Genomic DNA, 14028 nt, shown 5'->3' with positions numbered 1-14028 from the left:
TTCTTTTAAGTTATCTGACTTGCTCTCTAAGGTTCCTTTTCTGTGACTTTCACTAATTGGTTTTTATTTTGTTTTTTCAGTCACAAACTTCCCCTAGGATTTACCTTCAGTTTCCCCCTTCAACAACTTGGTCTAACAAAGGGACTTCTTGAAACTTGGACTAAAGGTTTCAAATGCAGCGGTGTTGTTGGCAATGATGTTGTACAACTTCTGAAAGATGCCATTAGGCGACGAGGGGTATGTACTTTTGTTTGTATGCAGTTTCTTTAAAATAATTCTAGGGCTGAGGAGTCTTGAACGAGTGACAATTGACCAGAGTGAAAGATCGGTGTTGCTCCAATGAGGCAAATGGCCAAAAGAAAATGGCCTTGTGTACCCTCAAGGCAGCCATGGGCTTTTGTGTGTTTGGTTTCAGGATATCGAAGTGTCTGTAGTAGCCCTGCTGAATGACACAACTGGTACTCTTATAAATTGTTCTTTTGCTAAACGTGACTGCCGTATAGGGTTAATTGTTGGTAAGTGGCCTGGCTGAGCCTAGGAAAAAAATTTGGGCCAAGCTTTGGCAAGCATGTCTGGGAAGAATAATTTGTCATAGCCTCACATGGCACAAACCAGACTCATTGCATACCCCATTTGGGTGTGCAAATTTTCATTTTTTGATCCAGATGACATGTGTCAAATGATCTCATTTTTAAGTCCCACTGTGCATGGGGGTTGCATCTTCAAGTGCCTTTTCAGTGGGAAAGTGTTGCAAGTTAAAATTCATATGGAATGTGCTGTGTAAGTTCAGTCATGCTGTCAGTCATCATTTCTCATTAATTTAAAAAAAAATAAAAAATTACTTAAAGGTATCAATTGTTAAAAGTCAGATTATATGGCATGTGAAGTAGCAAATGAAATGGAAGCTTACTGGTTCATAATACTGCTGGAAAGTTGAATACTGATGGTCATTGGTCATTCATTCTGTACGAAACAATAATATCCTGATGGTATGCTTCTGTTGTGATGTGAATGGAATGAGGGACTTGGGTTATTCATTTGGTGTGGCTTTTGATTTTGTTTAGGACATTCAGATCCAAGTGTGCGCCATTCTGAACGACACAACAGGCACTCTTATGTCTTGTGCCTGGAAGAACCACAACTGCCGAATAGGTCTCATTGTTGGTATGTTTTTAATAATATTGTCTATGTTAACTTTTAGTTTTATGATGAGTGACACTATGTAAGGATACAAATTCAGCCACTTCACACAAGGTTCAAGTTAAATATCCAAAATATTGCTGCCGTGTGATCTTTAGTAAAGCAGTGAGTGCATCTGCGTAAAGCATGTCAGCTTTCCCGGGGGAAGAAAATTTAAAGTGGATCTTCCTAATAAATGGGCATATTATGATTATTAACCTTGTCTTGAAGTTTTCACCAAATTAACTTTGGATTGCATGTTGTTTTTTTATATGAAAATGGCTGCAGGGAAATATGCAAGCCATAGTTTGCATGCTCAGATAATGTATTCATCGATAGTGACCAATGTGCTCTCAAGTTAATGAGTTTGTTGCTTTCTCAGGTACTGGCTGCAATGTTTGCTATGTGGAGAAGACTGAAAATTGTGAATTATTTGATGGAAACACCAACAAACCGGACTGTATTGTAAACACTGAATGGGGTGCGTTTGGCAGTGACGGTGCATTGGATATTGTCATCACAGAGTATGATCGAGAGATTGATGAGAACTCAATTAACCCTGGAAAACAACTGTGAGTACATGCTTTTTAAAGGGTTAAAAGTTCTGCGAGGAACTGTAATAATGAAAAATAAAATTGTGTCATTATTTTTTTTAGGTTTGAGAAAATGATCTCAGGAATGTACATGGGAGAGTTAGTGCGACTTGCATTGGTTCGGCTTACAAAGGATAACCTTTTATTTGGTGGTAAATTATCTGACCACCTCTTAAAACGTGGAAACTTCTTCACTAAATATGTTTCAGAAATAGAAAGGTAAATGTTTTTCTACTTGCTGGTTTAGTTGCGTCTCTGAACTTAAAATAATAACCAAGCTAACAAATGTGCAATGTTTTGTTACAGTGACAAGCGTGGAAGCTTCTTAAATTGCCGGGAAGTGCTTGGTGAACTGGGTCTGTCTCACGCCACTGAACAGGACTGCGCCAATGTGCGTTATATCTGTGAGTGTGTATCCAGGCGTGCAGCACATCTCGTGTCAGCTGGCATTGCCGTCCTAATCAATAAAATGAAGGAACCCAGTTTAACAGTGGGTGTTGATGGATCTGTGTACCGCTTCCACCCTCACTTCCATGACCTTATGGTTGAGAAAATCAAACAGTTAATCCTTCCTGGTATTAAGGTGAGTAGAAGTTTCTCTGAATCTTTTGTTGTTGGATTGTGTCCCAATTTTTTATTCCTTGCTCCTCTTGTTCTAGTTCGACCTGATGCTCTCAGAAGATGGCAGTGGACGAGGTGCCGCGTTAGTGGCAGCAGTCGCATGTAGAGAAAACTGATGACTTCTGTTTATATAAGATTCAGTTTTTGTAAATATTAGAAAAAAGAAATGGAATGTCTGAAAGAGTACATGTGTGAGTGTCTGTGTGTGTGTGTGTGTGTACATGTGTATGGGATGAGTGTGTGTGTAATTATAGTATGGGTGTGTGAGAACTACGAGCCTAGAAGTGGGCCAGTTTGCCAGCTGCTAGTCTACCCACCAACTAAGCTCGCCTTACTTTTTATTTATACATCTACCGATTTTTACTTTTTTGTAATGAAACATGTGTTTCCTATGTTTTAGCATAAACATCATATTTTGCTTGATTATTCTTTTTCGAAATCATGGTTTGTTTTATACACTTTGCCTGGTGGGTTACTATGCTTATTTTCTTGTTATGTTTTAATTTTTAACTTGACCCTGAAAAGGGATTTTAAAATGTTCTTTGAATCAACTTTGTTGAAGGCATGGCTGTGTATCTGGTCCCTTCAGAGGGATTCTTGTGGATGATCCTGTGTACTTAGTTAAGTAATGCACTTGTTAGTCAGAGGTATTTTTATTTATATGATAAAGTTGGGCCTAGTTTGTTTTATCAGACGGCATTGGCTCAATATTTTAAATGTCTTGTCAGCGTTTTTTTTTTTTTTTTTAAATGAAATAGTGCTTTGTTGTCATGGTTGTAATTTATTACCTTTTAGAAACTTGCTCCTTGTAGCGCAGAGAACTTCTCTGTTAATTAAGTTTTTAAAGTTCATGAGGGCTGCAATGAAATACTATTGTACTTAATGTAGCAGCATTCCTGAGTTTTTTTTGTTGTTTTTTTTTGGAAAGGATAGACTGCTTGAAGCAAGGAGGCCACTTGCCAGATTGTGTGGACCAGGAATATCGACACACATGTAGTAAAATTCCGTACTAGTCATAAAATCGTGGCATTATAAATCACGTCATGTGTCATCTGGCTCTGATATTTTACCAATTGTACGTTGATAAATATATATATATATAATATATCTATTTTTGTTGTAAATTAGTTCTTGAAAAGCAATAGCGCAATAGCTGAGAGTGCATTGACATATTGTTTGGAATATGCATTTGATCATATTTTGTTGTATTGATCATGTCAAATTTAGAAGTCATGTTCATGTTGTTCAATTCTTTTTGTGGTTCCATGGCAGGGTCATTAAACCACAAGATAATTTTATGTTTTCATGAATACATTGCATGGTGCTTACACTTAATTTTTTTCTTTTAATGAACTTAGTTTGATTTACCTTTTGTGGTGAACATGTCATGGTAAGGATTTTATCAAACGTACCATAAGTGGACTATTGTATTCACAGCCAATGGTTTCCTTATCTTCAAATTGTGGATTATCGGTATACCTGAAACTGCCATCAATTACAGAATGATTTGTTCCTTAAACTTGAGACTGTGATTTCTTTTGTCTCCATATCAATATGGATTCAATGTACGTGTTAGACCTGAGAAAATAAAAGTTTCCCACAAATATGCATATTATTCAAGATCCCACTGGGTCGAAACAAATTTTTGAATTATGACTTATGATCAAATCTAGTGAGAGGCAAGAATTAAAAACAGGCTTTGCAAAAATAAATTGTTCAACTCTATTCTTTTGATTTTATTAGTATGCTTGGTAATGCAGATGGTTTATCCACACAAGTTAGGAAAGGAGGATATATTGGCCTTGAGGGCCACTTCACACCCTGTGGCTTGAGACTTCGCAACCTCTTGTTCCTGAAGCTTGATGCCCATTCTGCTAGCAACACTTCTGCTACATATGGAGCATATTTCTCATCTAGTCCTGACCTATCCATGTCCCTTTCCTCTTCAAGCATTTGGAAGTACTCTTCTGTCAAGATTGGCACAACAAAATCAACCTACAACAGAGGAAATGGTGGAAGATATCAATGCACATAATTACAAAAGACAGAAGGAAAGATACAGTTCAAAACCAATCATCACTGTAGTCTTACCTGAGACATAATCCAGATGATGTGTTTCATAAAGTTTTCTATTACATAATGGCTGAAGTCAGAAAGTGTGTACACAATATAAGAACGCCCGCTTTCCTTTGAAGGCTTTTCAAGTATATTTTTTACTTGCACCGCGTGGTGTCTTCCATCATTCATGAAAGTCAGCAGTATGATACCCCGATAAGCCTTAAAAACAATTAAATCATAACCATGAAAGCTTGTTGAAACTGAGACAAGGGAAATTAATTCGAATAGATGATCACCTTGTTTGAACGACATCCTGAAGAGTAGCCAGACTGAGATAAACCTCTCGGTACAATTTGTGAGGCTTTGCTTCGAGAGAATGGTGCTTTACAACATGCTATAATAGAGAGACAAACAAGTTTCACTAAATTTTCTTGATACAATGGCAAATTTTACTAAGCAAGATAAATGAATCATTACCACTGTGTCTGTGCAATGAAAAGTGTTCTTTTAAGGCTAAAACAGATAAAAATATAGGATTAAAATTGCAGTGGATGGTTTAGGCTGCCACATAATTTTATTAATTGAAATTGCAACAAAACTGTGTGAATAAAAGTGGAAAAGAAAGGAAATCAAGGCTTTTTTCACTTTAATCTCCCGTTCTTACCTCGAATGCTTTGATGTTCGAAGCCTGCTATGACTCTAAATAAATGAGCATATTCCAAATTGTTCACTATGTCCGTAACTGTGTAAACCCGTTCAGATTTGGCTAGGTACTCAAGAAGGACAACTGACGGATGATCTTTCCGTGAAGTTGCTAGCTGTTGTATGATCTATAAATAAATAGAAAAGTGTTTAAAAATACAAAATAACTAAGAGAAGTAGAAGATATGAAACAGAAAATAATTTACTAAATTATTCTGTAAAAAGTCATTTATAATTACCAGGATTTCACGCTGAGATTCTCCAGGATGTTCACGGAAAAATCCAAACATAAACTTTTCAAATGATAGGGAAGAAGAAATCAGCAAGTCAGTCAGTAATTTCTTTTTAAAGCGTTCACCACAGCTGCACAACAAGTGAACAATATCTATGCCATCTGTTTCTTTTCTCCGCTGATCAGCACGGTATCTTTCCTCTCTGATTGCTTGATCCAAACCAGATTGAAAAATGTCCTCCCTAGCATTCGACATCTTCAAATCAACTTATCTGAACTGAATATGGAGTAGGAAAGACTTCAGTCATACAGCCTATTGTGGTATAAAGTAGAGCCCAGGGCTCTAGTATAAAGGAACCAATTTTCAAAGGGAAATGCAGAAAGAGACAGACACTGATTGCTTGTTTCTCAATTTAACTTGATCTGGCAGTTAAATGGCTCGTGACGTCGTGTGCCATGCTCGCGCAACCCTCAGAAATCAAAACATAGCTATGAGGAAAAGTGGAATTGACAGAGGACAGCAGACAACTTGACGAAACACTAAACACTAAACACCAGCAGACGACAACATGGCTGACATGGGACAATTTTTCATCCAAACAAAGTGATATGAGAAATTTATGAGGACAAACACAGGACAAGCGTTAGGCAGGGTGCAGAACATCCCCACTTGTATGCGTTTCGCCATTATCCTCAATTAAATCCACTGCTCCCGTCCTTCAAAACTGACACGAGATCTTTGGTACGTTGTGTTTCAAATGTCTTCGCGAATTCAAGCGGAAGCGAGGGTCGGCGCGTGTGAATCCGTGGCTGTTGGTCGGTGTTTATGTTTGCACGTCTGTGCCTGAGTTGTTCCTGCCTTACGTGGCAGACGTCCGACAGCTGGAACTGGGTGCCCCAAAAACATATTTTTGTCAACATATTTTCCCTGTAGGTTATTCTTGATTGAAGAATTGCCTGCTTTATCATAGCGTCACGTAAGTTGTGCCTTTTAAGAAGGTGTTGTGCTGTTTCACTGACGTGTACCCACTGCTAGCGGTGATATCAACGGCAGGATGACAGTTTCATCTGCTGGGCGAATATACAGGTCGGCCTTATGAAGTGGTTTTGTATCGTGGCAGTTTTACTCGTTCAATCGGGCATTGAGGCTTGTCTCATTCCAATTTGTAGATTCATTTTTTTAATTGAGCCATTTTAAACCCCCGTTTGTCGATTTGTTTTCGGTCTTTGAAGAGGTTAGCTAATAGTTTGTATGTTTTAGATGTGTTCACATAGTTTGGACTATAATTATAATTCGAACTTTTTCGAATCTCTTGAAATAGGTCCTCTTAATCTTATAACAGTGGGCTCCCTTTTTGAAAGAATCATTTCATAGGGAAATGACGTGGTACCATAACCTCTTCACTCTTGTCAACTTTGCCATAAATGCAACCTGTATACACTTGACTACTAGTCAAGTTTCATTGATCATAAAATTTAGTGTGGAGACTTCAATTTATGTCTATTTTTACATATTTGCGTCATTTGGTTGCTCATTTCAAGTGATTACACTGACGTAGTCTTGTTTGTTGCCATCTTAATGGATTCTGGTTGAAACTATATGCTTTCATGGAAAACCATAACAAGGTGCGACTTGTACTTTTTGCAGGTGTACTCTAGCATGAATCCGGCGTACCATCCGCCACAACCATATGGGGCACCCCCAGGTGCTGGTTATGGACAGATCCCTGCCGGTCAACCAGGCCAACCTGCAGCAAGTCAGGGGTATGGGCCTCCACCTCAAAGAAACTTCGGTGGGCCACCACCTCCTGGCTCTGCACCCATGCCTGGGCAAACACACCCTCCGATGATGCAGAGCCCAGGCGCCCCAAATCAAGGAGGATTCCCCCCAGCCAATGGGCCGTCACCAGCAATGTCACAAGGTATGTTCAAGCGTTTGTAATCTGGTTGATGTGAATGACGGATGGCTTACCGGTTGTTCTGTTTCAGGATCACCAATGCAGGGGGCACCTATGCCGGGGCCACCTATGCCAGGTCCGCCTATGCAGGGGCCACCATCGCAGGGGCCACCAATGCAGGGGCCACACATGTCCGGTATGAACAGACCTGCATCCGGCCAGCCTGGGGGTATGCCCGCCGGTCCAGCACCCACTGGCCCACCTGCTGGCCCACCTGCGGGCATGCCTACATCAGGACCCCCATCTGGCTCTCCCCTGGGTCCACCGCGTGGTCCTGCAGCTGGCCAGCCCATGGGCCCTCCTGGTGGTCCTCCAATGGGGCCTCCTGGTGGCCCCATGGCTGGCCCACCAGGTGCATCCTCCGGGTTCACCCCTGGCCCTCCAGCAGGTTGGACTGATTTGTCAATTTCCGTGTTAAATGAGTGATAGTGTTGCATGAGTAATCTCCCTACTGATTTCATCCCTGAACTAGCGCCCATGGGACTTCCAGGAAGACCCAACCCTTCCTCCATGCCTGGCTCTCAGCAATTCAGTGGCCCACCACAAGGTGTCAACCCTACTCAGCTGGCTGATCAGATGTCAGGGATGAACATAGGATCCTTACCACCAAGGCAGGCAGGCCCCCCTATGTCACAAGGACCTGTGCCTAACATGGGTTCTCCCATTCCTCCTCAGGTAGTTTGGGAATCTACATTTGTCCTAATAACATTGGTTTTGGAGGTTTAAACAGGAATAATTAAATCTTTTGTGAATTTCAGTCTGGTGATTTGAAGAATGGTCCTAGGACTATGCCAGCTGCAAGTTTCCCTCCTGCTTTGAATGGAGGTCCAGGTAACCCCGATGGTCCAGGTGGACCTCCCATGCAGCAAGACATGCAGTCTGCGTGGATGCCAAACCTTCAGTCCCCTACCCACAGCAGGCCTCCCATGCAGCAAGGCAGTCCATACATGAATGGCATACCCGGGCAACCACAACCGGGGATGAATCGAGGACACCTTCCCCCAGGTACGTGCCACATTTGCTTCATGCCAAAAACTACAAAATTTTGATTGTTTTTGGTTTTTATGCTTCTCTTTTATGAATGGATTTGTGACTCCGTCACATTTTGCAGCTGGAAACCCTGCAAACGGTCCTCACATGATGCATCCAGGGTATCAGGGTGGAGCTCCACCCATGCCTGGGCCTGGCCAGTACCCACCACAACCTGGAATGGGGCCGGGCTACCCACAACAGCCAGGCATGCCTCCCACCCACATGAACAAGGGTTACCCGCCTGCCCCGGTGAGTTTCCCTCTGGTGCACTGTGAATGGAGGCGCTGCGCTTTGAATGAGTTGTGATGCATTGTGTTGCGCACGTCATTTTCAGGGAGGAATGCAGTCTCCCACACAGTATGGGCCTGCCCAGGGAGGCCTGTTCCCTGCTCAACAGCAACCAAAACAGCAGAAGAGACTTGATCCAGCACACATGCCAAGTCAGGTAAGAAATATGGAATTATATTATTTTGTCCCTCCTACTTTTTATATTTGAAAAAATGGTCTGGATCAACAAACTTGTATTTATTCCAGATTCAAGTAATGGAAGAAGATGAAAAAAATAATGGTGGTATCTTCGGTACTTGCCAGAAAGGTCGTGCCCCTCCTCTGGTCACCACCAACTTTGTTGTTCAGGATCAGGGTTACTGCAGTCCTAGGTTTGTTCGTGCATCCATGTACAATGTTCCTACTACTGTAGACATCATGAAACAGGCAAGTTAAATCACAATTCATTTTCTTCTGTGCTCAAATATTTCTGTAGCTTTGTTTCCGTTTCTAAACTGTTATTTTTAATTGATTGTTTTACAGACTAAGATCCCACTTGCTCTAGTTATTAGCCCAATGGCAGAAACAACCCCTCAGGAGGTGCCTCCTCCTGTTGTTGATTTGGGTGAAGTGGGACCAGTTCGTTGTGTGCGCTGCAAAGCTTACATGTGTCCTTTCATGCAGTTTATTGATGGTGGCAGAAGATTCCATTGTCTATTTTGTAAAGCAACGACTGAGGTTCCTCCAGACTACTTTCAGCATTTGGACCACACTGGCATGAGAGTTGATCGCTTTGAGCGACCTGAGCTGATGCTGGGAGCATATGAATTTGTGGCAACAAAAGAATACTGCAGGAACAACACCTTTCCCAAACCTCCAGCCCTTATCTTTTGCATAGATGTCTCCTACAATAACATCAAGTCAGGAATGGTTCATCTTTTATGTTCCCAAATCAAAGACCTGTTGAAAGTGTTGCCTGTTGATACAGGTATCAATGCTCAAAGAACAAATATGCGGGTGGGATTTATTACATACAATAATACAGTTCACTTCTATAACATCAAGGTAAATGATCTGTTTGAAAATTACTGATACAAGTCCATCTTTTATGTCTCAACCCAAGTTATTACTTATTTGTGATCTTTTATTTTGACAGAGTTGTTTAGCTCAGCCCCAGATGATGGTTGTGGGGGATGTTCAAGAAATGTTTATGCCCCTCTTAGATGGATTCCTATGCGACCCAGAAGAATCTGCCTCTGTAATAGATGCCCTCATGGAACAGATCCCAGCCATGTTTGGTGAAACAAGAGAAACAGAAACTGTACTAGCACCAGCGATTCAGGCGGGTATGGAAGCGTTAAAGGCTGCAGACTGTGCCGGCAAGCTTCTGGTCTTCCATTCCTCTTTGCCCATCGCGGAGGCTCCAGGAAAACTTAAGAACCGCGATGATCGGAAGCTTCTTGGAACGGATAAGGAAAAAACAGTTTTAACGCCACAAAACAATGTGTACAACAACCTTGGCCAAGAGTGTGTAGCTGCAGGGTGCAGTGTCGACTTGTTTATTTTTAATAATTCGTATATTGACGTCGCAACTATTGGCCAAGTGGCTCGCCTGACTGGTGGAGAAGTCTACAAATACACCTATTTCCAGGTTAGTGGTGTCATGGAGAGAAAATTGCATTTCTCTGATGATGAGCTTTCCTACAGTATGTTGGTTGTCTTTTGTTCAAGGCTGATATGGATGGTGAGCGTCTGATTGCTGATCTGAGAAGAAATATTAGCAGACCCATTGCGTTTGATTCCATCATGAGGGTTCGAACATCTACTGGAGTCCGGGCCACAGACTTCTATGGCCATTTCTACATGAGCAACACTACAGATATGGAGCTAGCAAGCGTTGACTGTGACAAGGTACTCTATTTCTGACCTCATTTGCTTTCAAAGTTTGAATTTCAACAATAGTTTTAATGTTAACATGTTTTAATATTGCACAGGGTGTGGCTGTAGAAATAAAACATGATGACAAATTGACAGAAGATGACTCAGTTTACATTCAAGTTGCTCTCCTTTACACCTCTTGTGGAGGTCAAAGAAGATTGCGTGTTCTAAATCTTGGCCTTAAAACATGTTCTCAAATGGGTGATGTCTTCAGAACATGTGATCTGGATACAATAGTTAACTTCTTCTCCAAGCTTGGTAAGTGATTTGAGTTTATTTTTGAATCTATCTACTTTTGCAAAAGTAAGAACGCATTTAGGAGTAATTCAGGAACTGTTACCTTGTAATGTCAGTCTGTTGTGAAATGTGAGTTGTAAATATGTAGACCCCTCAATTTGTTCTTCAATTTTCTTACAGCATGCTATAGACTCCTTGAACACCCTCCAAAGCAAGTCAAGGATGGTTTAGTGAATGTATGTGCTCAGATCTTGGCTTGTTATCGCAAGAATGTTGCAAGCCCATCATCTGTTGGACAACTGATATTGCCAGAAACTATGAAATTACTTCCTTTATACCTTAATTGTTTGCTCAAAAACGATGCTCTGTCTGGAGGTAAGATACTAGCAGTTCACAATCGTTTGCATTTATTGAAGTTTGCACATTGTAACTTCGTTTTCTCTGTTCTGCTCATGTTAAACAGGCTCAGATATGACGATTGATGATAGATCATTTGTCATGCAAGCAGTGATGACACTTGATGTGCCCTCTTCCGTTGTTTACTTTTATCCTCGACTTATACCACTTGTTAATGTCAGCCCTGAATCAACAGAAATTCCTTTCCCAATTCGTTGCAGTATTGAGAACATGGAAGACACAGGAATTTACTTATTAGGTAACTTCTTGCACAGAAACTATTTTCTATGCTGGCAATGTGCTAGGATATTATCTTACCTATTAATCCATTCATTTGCTTTTCCAGAAAATGGTATTCATTTGTTCCTTTGGATCGGCTTGGCTGCAAGTCCTGAATGGCTTCAAGCTGTATTTGGTGTCACATCTGCCAACCAAATTGATGTTGACAGACCTTTCCTCCCTGAACTTGACACCCCATTGTCTCACAGAGTAAGACAGATCATTGGTGAAATTCGGCGCAAAAGGCGCAGGTGTATGAGGGTAAGTATTGAAAGCTTTTTTTATTTTTGAAGTCTGTTTCGGAACTTTGACTTACTAGAGCAAATCCCCACTGCCCCCCAGATCACTTTGGTGCGACAACGTGACAAGATGGAAATGGTCATGAAACATTTCCTTGCTGAAGACCGCGGTGTTGATGGTTCTCCTTCATATGTAGATTTCTTATGCCAATTGCACAAGGAAATTCGAAGTTTGCTGGAGTAGGAATGTTATAGGGGCTATTGGGTTCCTGATAAAAATACCTAAAATGGACCCATTTTGGCCAACTTTTCATTTTAAATAAAATTATTCAAAATTCTAAATTTTGTAACTCTGCTATGACTGCCATGACCACTATTTCATGTTAAAAACTTGTATATGTGAGCGTTAAATATTTTCTTTGTGTGGTCAGCATATCTGTGTCCTGGACAATTAGTATTAAAAGTTTTGCACACGACAAGAGAGTTATCATTATCATTGTCATCTAATTATACTGCAACACTGAAGACTGGCTGAGTGATTTTGTGAGCTCAGCGTTCTGAAGACAGATGTAGTCTTATCTGATTTTCAGGGGAAAAGATATTTTTGATGAAAGTCCTTTGTAAAAGAGAAAGCACTCTTCACTTTCTCTCTTAAAGTGTTTCATAACATCACAAACTGTGTATTGCTTGATGGTGTTGCCACTGCGGGCGACCGGACCCACCGGACCGGCCCGAAGCCCGCGAGACGGGACGGACGCGCGCCGACAGAGCAATAATGGAGCAACTGCCAAGTTCTCTATGGTATCAGTTTGTGCCTATTATGACAAAGTTTTTGAGCAGCTCATGGAACTGTATTTAAGTCAGACATGTTGTGCAATGCTCTCAGAAGCAGGCCCCTTGAAAAAAAATGTTTTCTGATTGAGTGAGGTTTGCTGTGACCTGTTATATCTTTGGGTGGTGGAGTTAACATGAGTCTATAATGTCTTGTCCAGGGTGCCCAGATTCAAGCAATACAGAATCTTATCTTATCCCTAGATTCCTATTTCAGATCAACAATTTCCTGATATAACTACATTGTCTTCGACTTTGACCATAAAATTTTTTCCCTGTAGTAATATGTTTTTTAAAACATTTCCTTTTATTTTAAGTATCTTGTTGCACATGTCAATTTGAGTGTAGTTTATGGGATATAATTTTAAGTTTATGTTCTGTATTTAAGTTAGGCAGACTGGCTACTATAATGAACTATCTATTTGTTTTTCTCGTACTTTGTGTACGTCTGTGTGTATTTGTGTGCATAATATGTAATTTTTATGAATGGTTGTTTGTAAAACGTGTATATATGTTCTTTATTGTATGTACCCGTAAGTAACTCCATGATTTTTGGCCCTCTTAAATTTATAAATAATTGTGATGAAAGGCTTTGCACATCTAAATCTGCCCAATGTTACTTAAAAACCAAATTAAATCCCCATTGTGAAGAGACATTTGGTTACCTTTCTTTGTTGTTGTGCATTGCATTTATAAGACATTTTTCAGATAGGGTTTTCTCAGGATTTCCACCTTTCTGTTAACAGATTGTCAGTTGTTAATTTTGATGGTACTTCTATAAGAGGCGTTTCCTACATTAGTCATGGAATTGTTTTGAATTGCTTTTTGTTGTGTGTACTCATAAAATTCAAGATGTGGTGCTTATGATCCTGTATTTTATTGATTCATAACTTCCACATCCTCTTATTTAAAATTTTCTGAGTCTGTCTTTTGTTTGTGGAAGCCATATCTTTTTTTGTGTGCCCACTATCTGTCAAATATGTACTAAAATATTGTTATACTTTACCGATTCATTGGGATTGGGTTTTCTTTTTGTGTAGGTAACTGTTCTCTGAAGCAAAATTGGTTGCTGTTGTTGGTTTTTAAAATTTAATATTGAGCTTCTGATGTCCAGGCAACCACTGCAAGTGTTAATTGTACTGGTAAAGCTTCTAATTGAATGGCTTTTGTGTATCATGTTAGTGGTGTTTCAGTACTTCACAAAACTCTTAACATAAGGAACCTCAACATTGTTCTTTGTATGTGTGTCTTACACATATATTTATGATATACAATTTATTATGAATATTTTTATGGAATGTATTATTGTTAGAAATTTTTCCATGTTGAGCATTTTTGATAGGATAAAAGTTACACAGATTGTTGTAATATTCCTCTAAGGATTGTGGATTAAATGCTTTTATTATAAGGTATTTTCATTTAAATCTGTTCCTATTGCCTCAGAAATACTGAAGTGTGCACAGAAA

At 40.1% G+C, this 14028-nt stretch overlaps 3 protein-coding genes across 9 annotated transcripts in view; 2 read left to right on the top strand and 1 right to left on the bottom strand.

The window, feature by feature from the left end:
* Positions 1–4118, top strand: part of LOC117646719 (hexokinase type 2) — a 28452-nt gene extending 24334 nt beyond the window's left edge. For 4 of the 5 annotated variants that reach the window (XM_034387858.1, XM_034387854.1, XM_034387857.1 and 1 more), the window contains exons 4-9: positions 81–237; positions 1065–1164; positions 1562–1751; positions 1836–1991; positions 2079–2355; positions 2432–4118. In XM_034387858.1, coding sequence (XP_034243749.1) covers positions 81–237; positions 1065–1164; positions 1562–1751; positions 1836–1991; positions 2079–2355; positions 2432–2509 — 958 coding nt within the window. In that variant the 3' untranslated portion in view covers positions 2510–4118. Of the gene's footprint in view, positions 1–80; positions 238–415; positions 516–1064; positions 1165–1561; positions 1752–1835; positions 1992–2078; positions 2356–2431 lie in introns of all 5 variants that reach the window. The other variant, XM_034387856.1, reaches the window with a different exon arrangement.
* LOC117646720 lies at positions 4092–5923 on the bottom strand. The gene is made up of 7 exons (XM_034387860.1): positions 5778–5923; positions 5393–5662; positions 5116–5281; positions 4929–4964; positions 4748–4845; positions 4485–4670; positions 4092–4388 (listed from the first exon to the last, which is right to left on the bottom strand). The coding sequence occupies exons 2-7, from the start codon at positions 5639–5641 to the stop codon at positions 4116–4118; spliced, it is 1008 nt and encodes a 335-aa protein (XP_034243751.1). The 5' UTR covers positions 5642–5662; positions 5778–5923; the 3' UTR covers positions 4092–4115.
* Positions 5924–5997: 74 nt separating this feature from the next.
* Positions 5998–13970, top strand: LOC117646715 (protein transport protein Sec24C). Of its 3 annotated transcripts, none has more exons than XM_034387848.1 (16): positions 5998–6127; positions 7034–7307; positions 7375–7731; positions 7816–8018; positions 8102–8348; positions 8455–8624; positions 8710–8820; positions 8910–9089; positions 9186–9707; positions 9799–10293; positions 10374–10553; positions 10637–10838; positions 10998–11192; positions 11281–11472; positions 11560–11753; positions 11835–13970. In XM_034387848.1, exons 2-16 carry the CDS (start codon positions 7046–7048, stop codon positions 11973–11975), a joined length of 3651 nt encoding a protein of 1216 aa, XP_034243739.1. In that variant the 5' UTR covers positions 5998–6127; positions 7034–7045; the 3' UTR covers positions 11976–13970. The 3 variants fall into 3 exon arrangements, with proteins under 3 accessions (XP_034243739.1, XP_034243738.1, XP_034243740.1); XM_034387847.1 differs by lacking the exon at positions 5998–6127 and adding an exon at positions 6207–6362; XM_034387849.1 differs by lacking the exon at positions 5998–6127 and adding an exon at positions 6352–6472.
* The last annotated feature ends 58 nt before the right edge of the window (positions 13971–14028 follow it).

Source organism: Thrips palmi, unplaced genomic scaffold, assembly GCF_012932325.1.
Source record: "Thrips palmi isolate BJ-2018 unplaced genomic scaffold, TpBJ-2018v1 HiC_scaffold_2, whole genome shotgun sequence".
NCBI classification, from domain to species: Eukaryota; Metazoa; Arthropoda; class Insecta; order Thysanoptera; family Thripidae; genus Thrips; species Thrips palmi.
This window is presented reverse-complemented; position numbering and strand designations above follow the sequence as displayed.

Coding starts and splice junctions, on each gene's coding strand:
- LOC117646720 (XM_034387860.1), bottom strand. CDS start 5,641: ATGTCGAATGCTAGGGAGGACATTTTTCAATCTGGTTTGGATCAAGCA. Junction 5,282..5,392: donor AATCTCAGCGTGAAATCCTG/GTAATTATAAAT, acceptor ATTTATTTATAG/ATCATACAACAGCTAGCAAC. Junction 4,965..5,115: donor CGAACATCAAAGCATTCGAG/GTAAGAACGGGA, acceptor TATCTGTTTTAG/CCTTAAAAGAACACTTTTCA.
- LOC117646715 (XM_034387848.1), top strand. CDS start 7,046: ATGAATCCGGCGTACCATCCGCCACAACCATATGGGGCACCCCCAGGT. Junction 7,308..7,374: donor GTCACCAGCAATGTCACAAG/GTATGTTCAAGC, acceptor GTTCTGTTTCAG/GATCACCAATGCAGGGGGCA. Junction 8,821..8,909: donor CAGCACACATGCCAAGTCAG/GTAAGAAATATG, acceptor TATTTATTCCAG/ATTCAAGTAATGGAAGAAGA.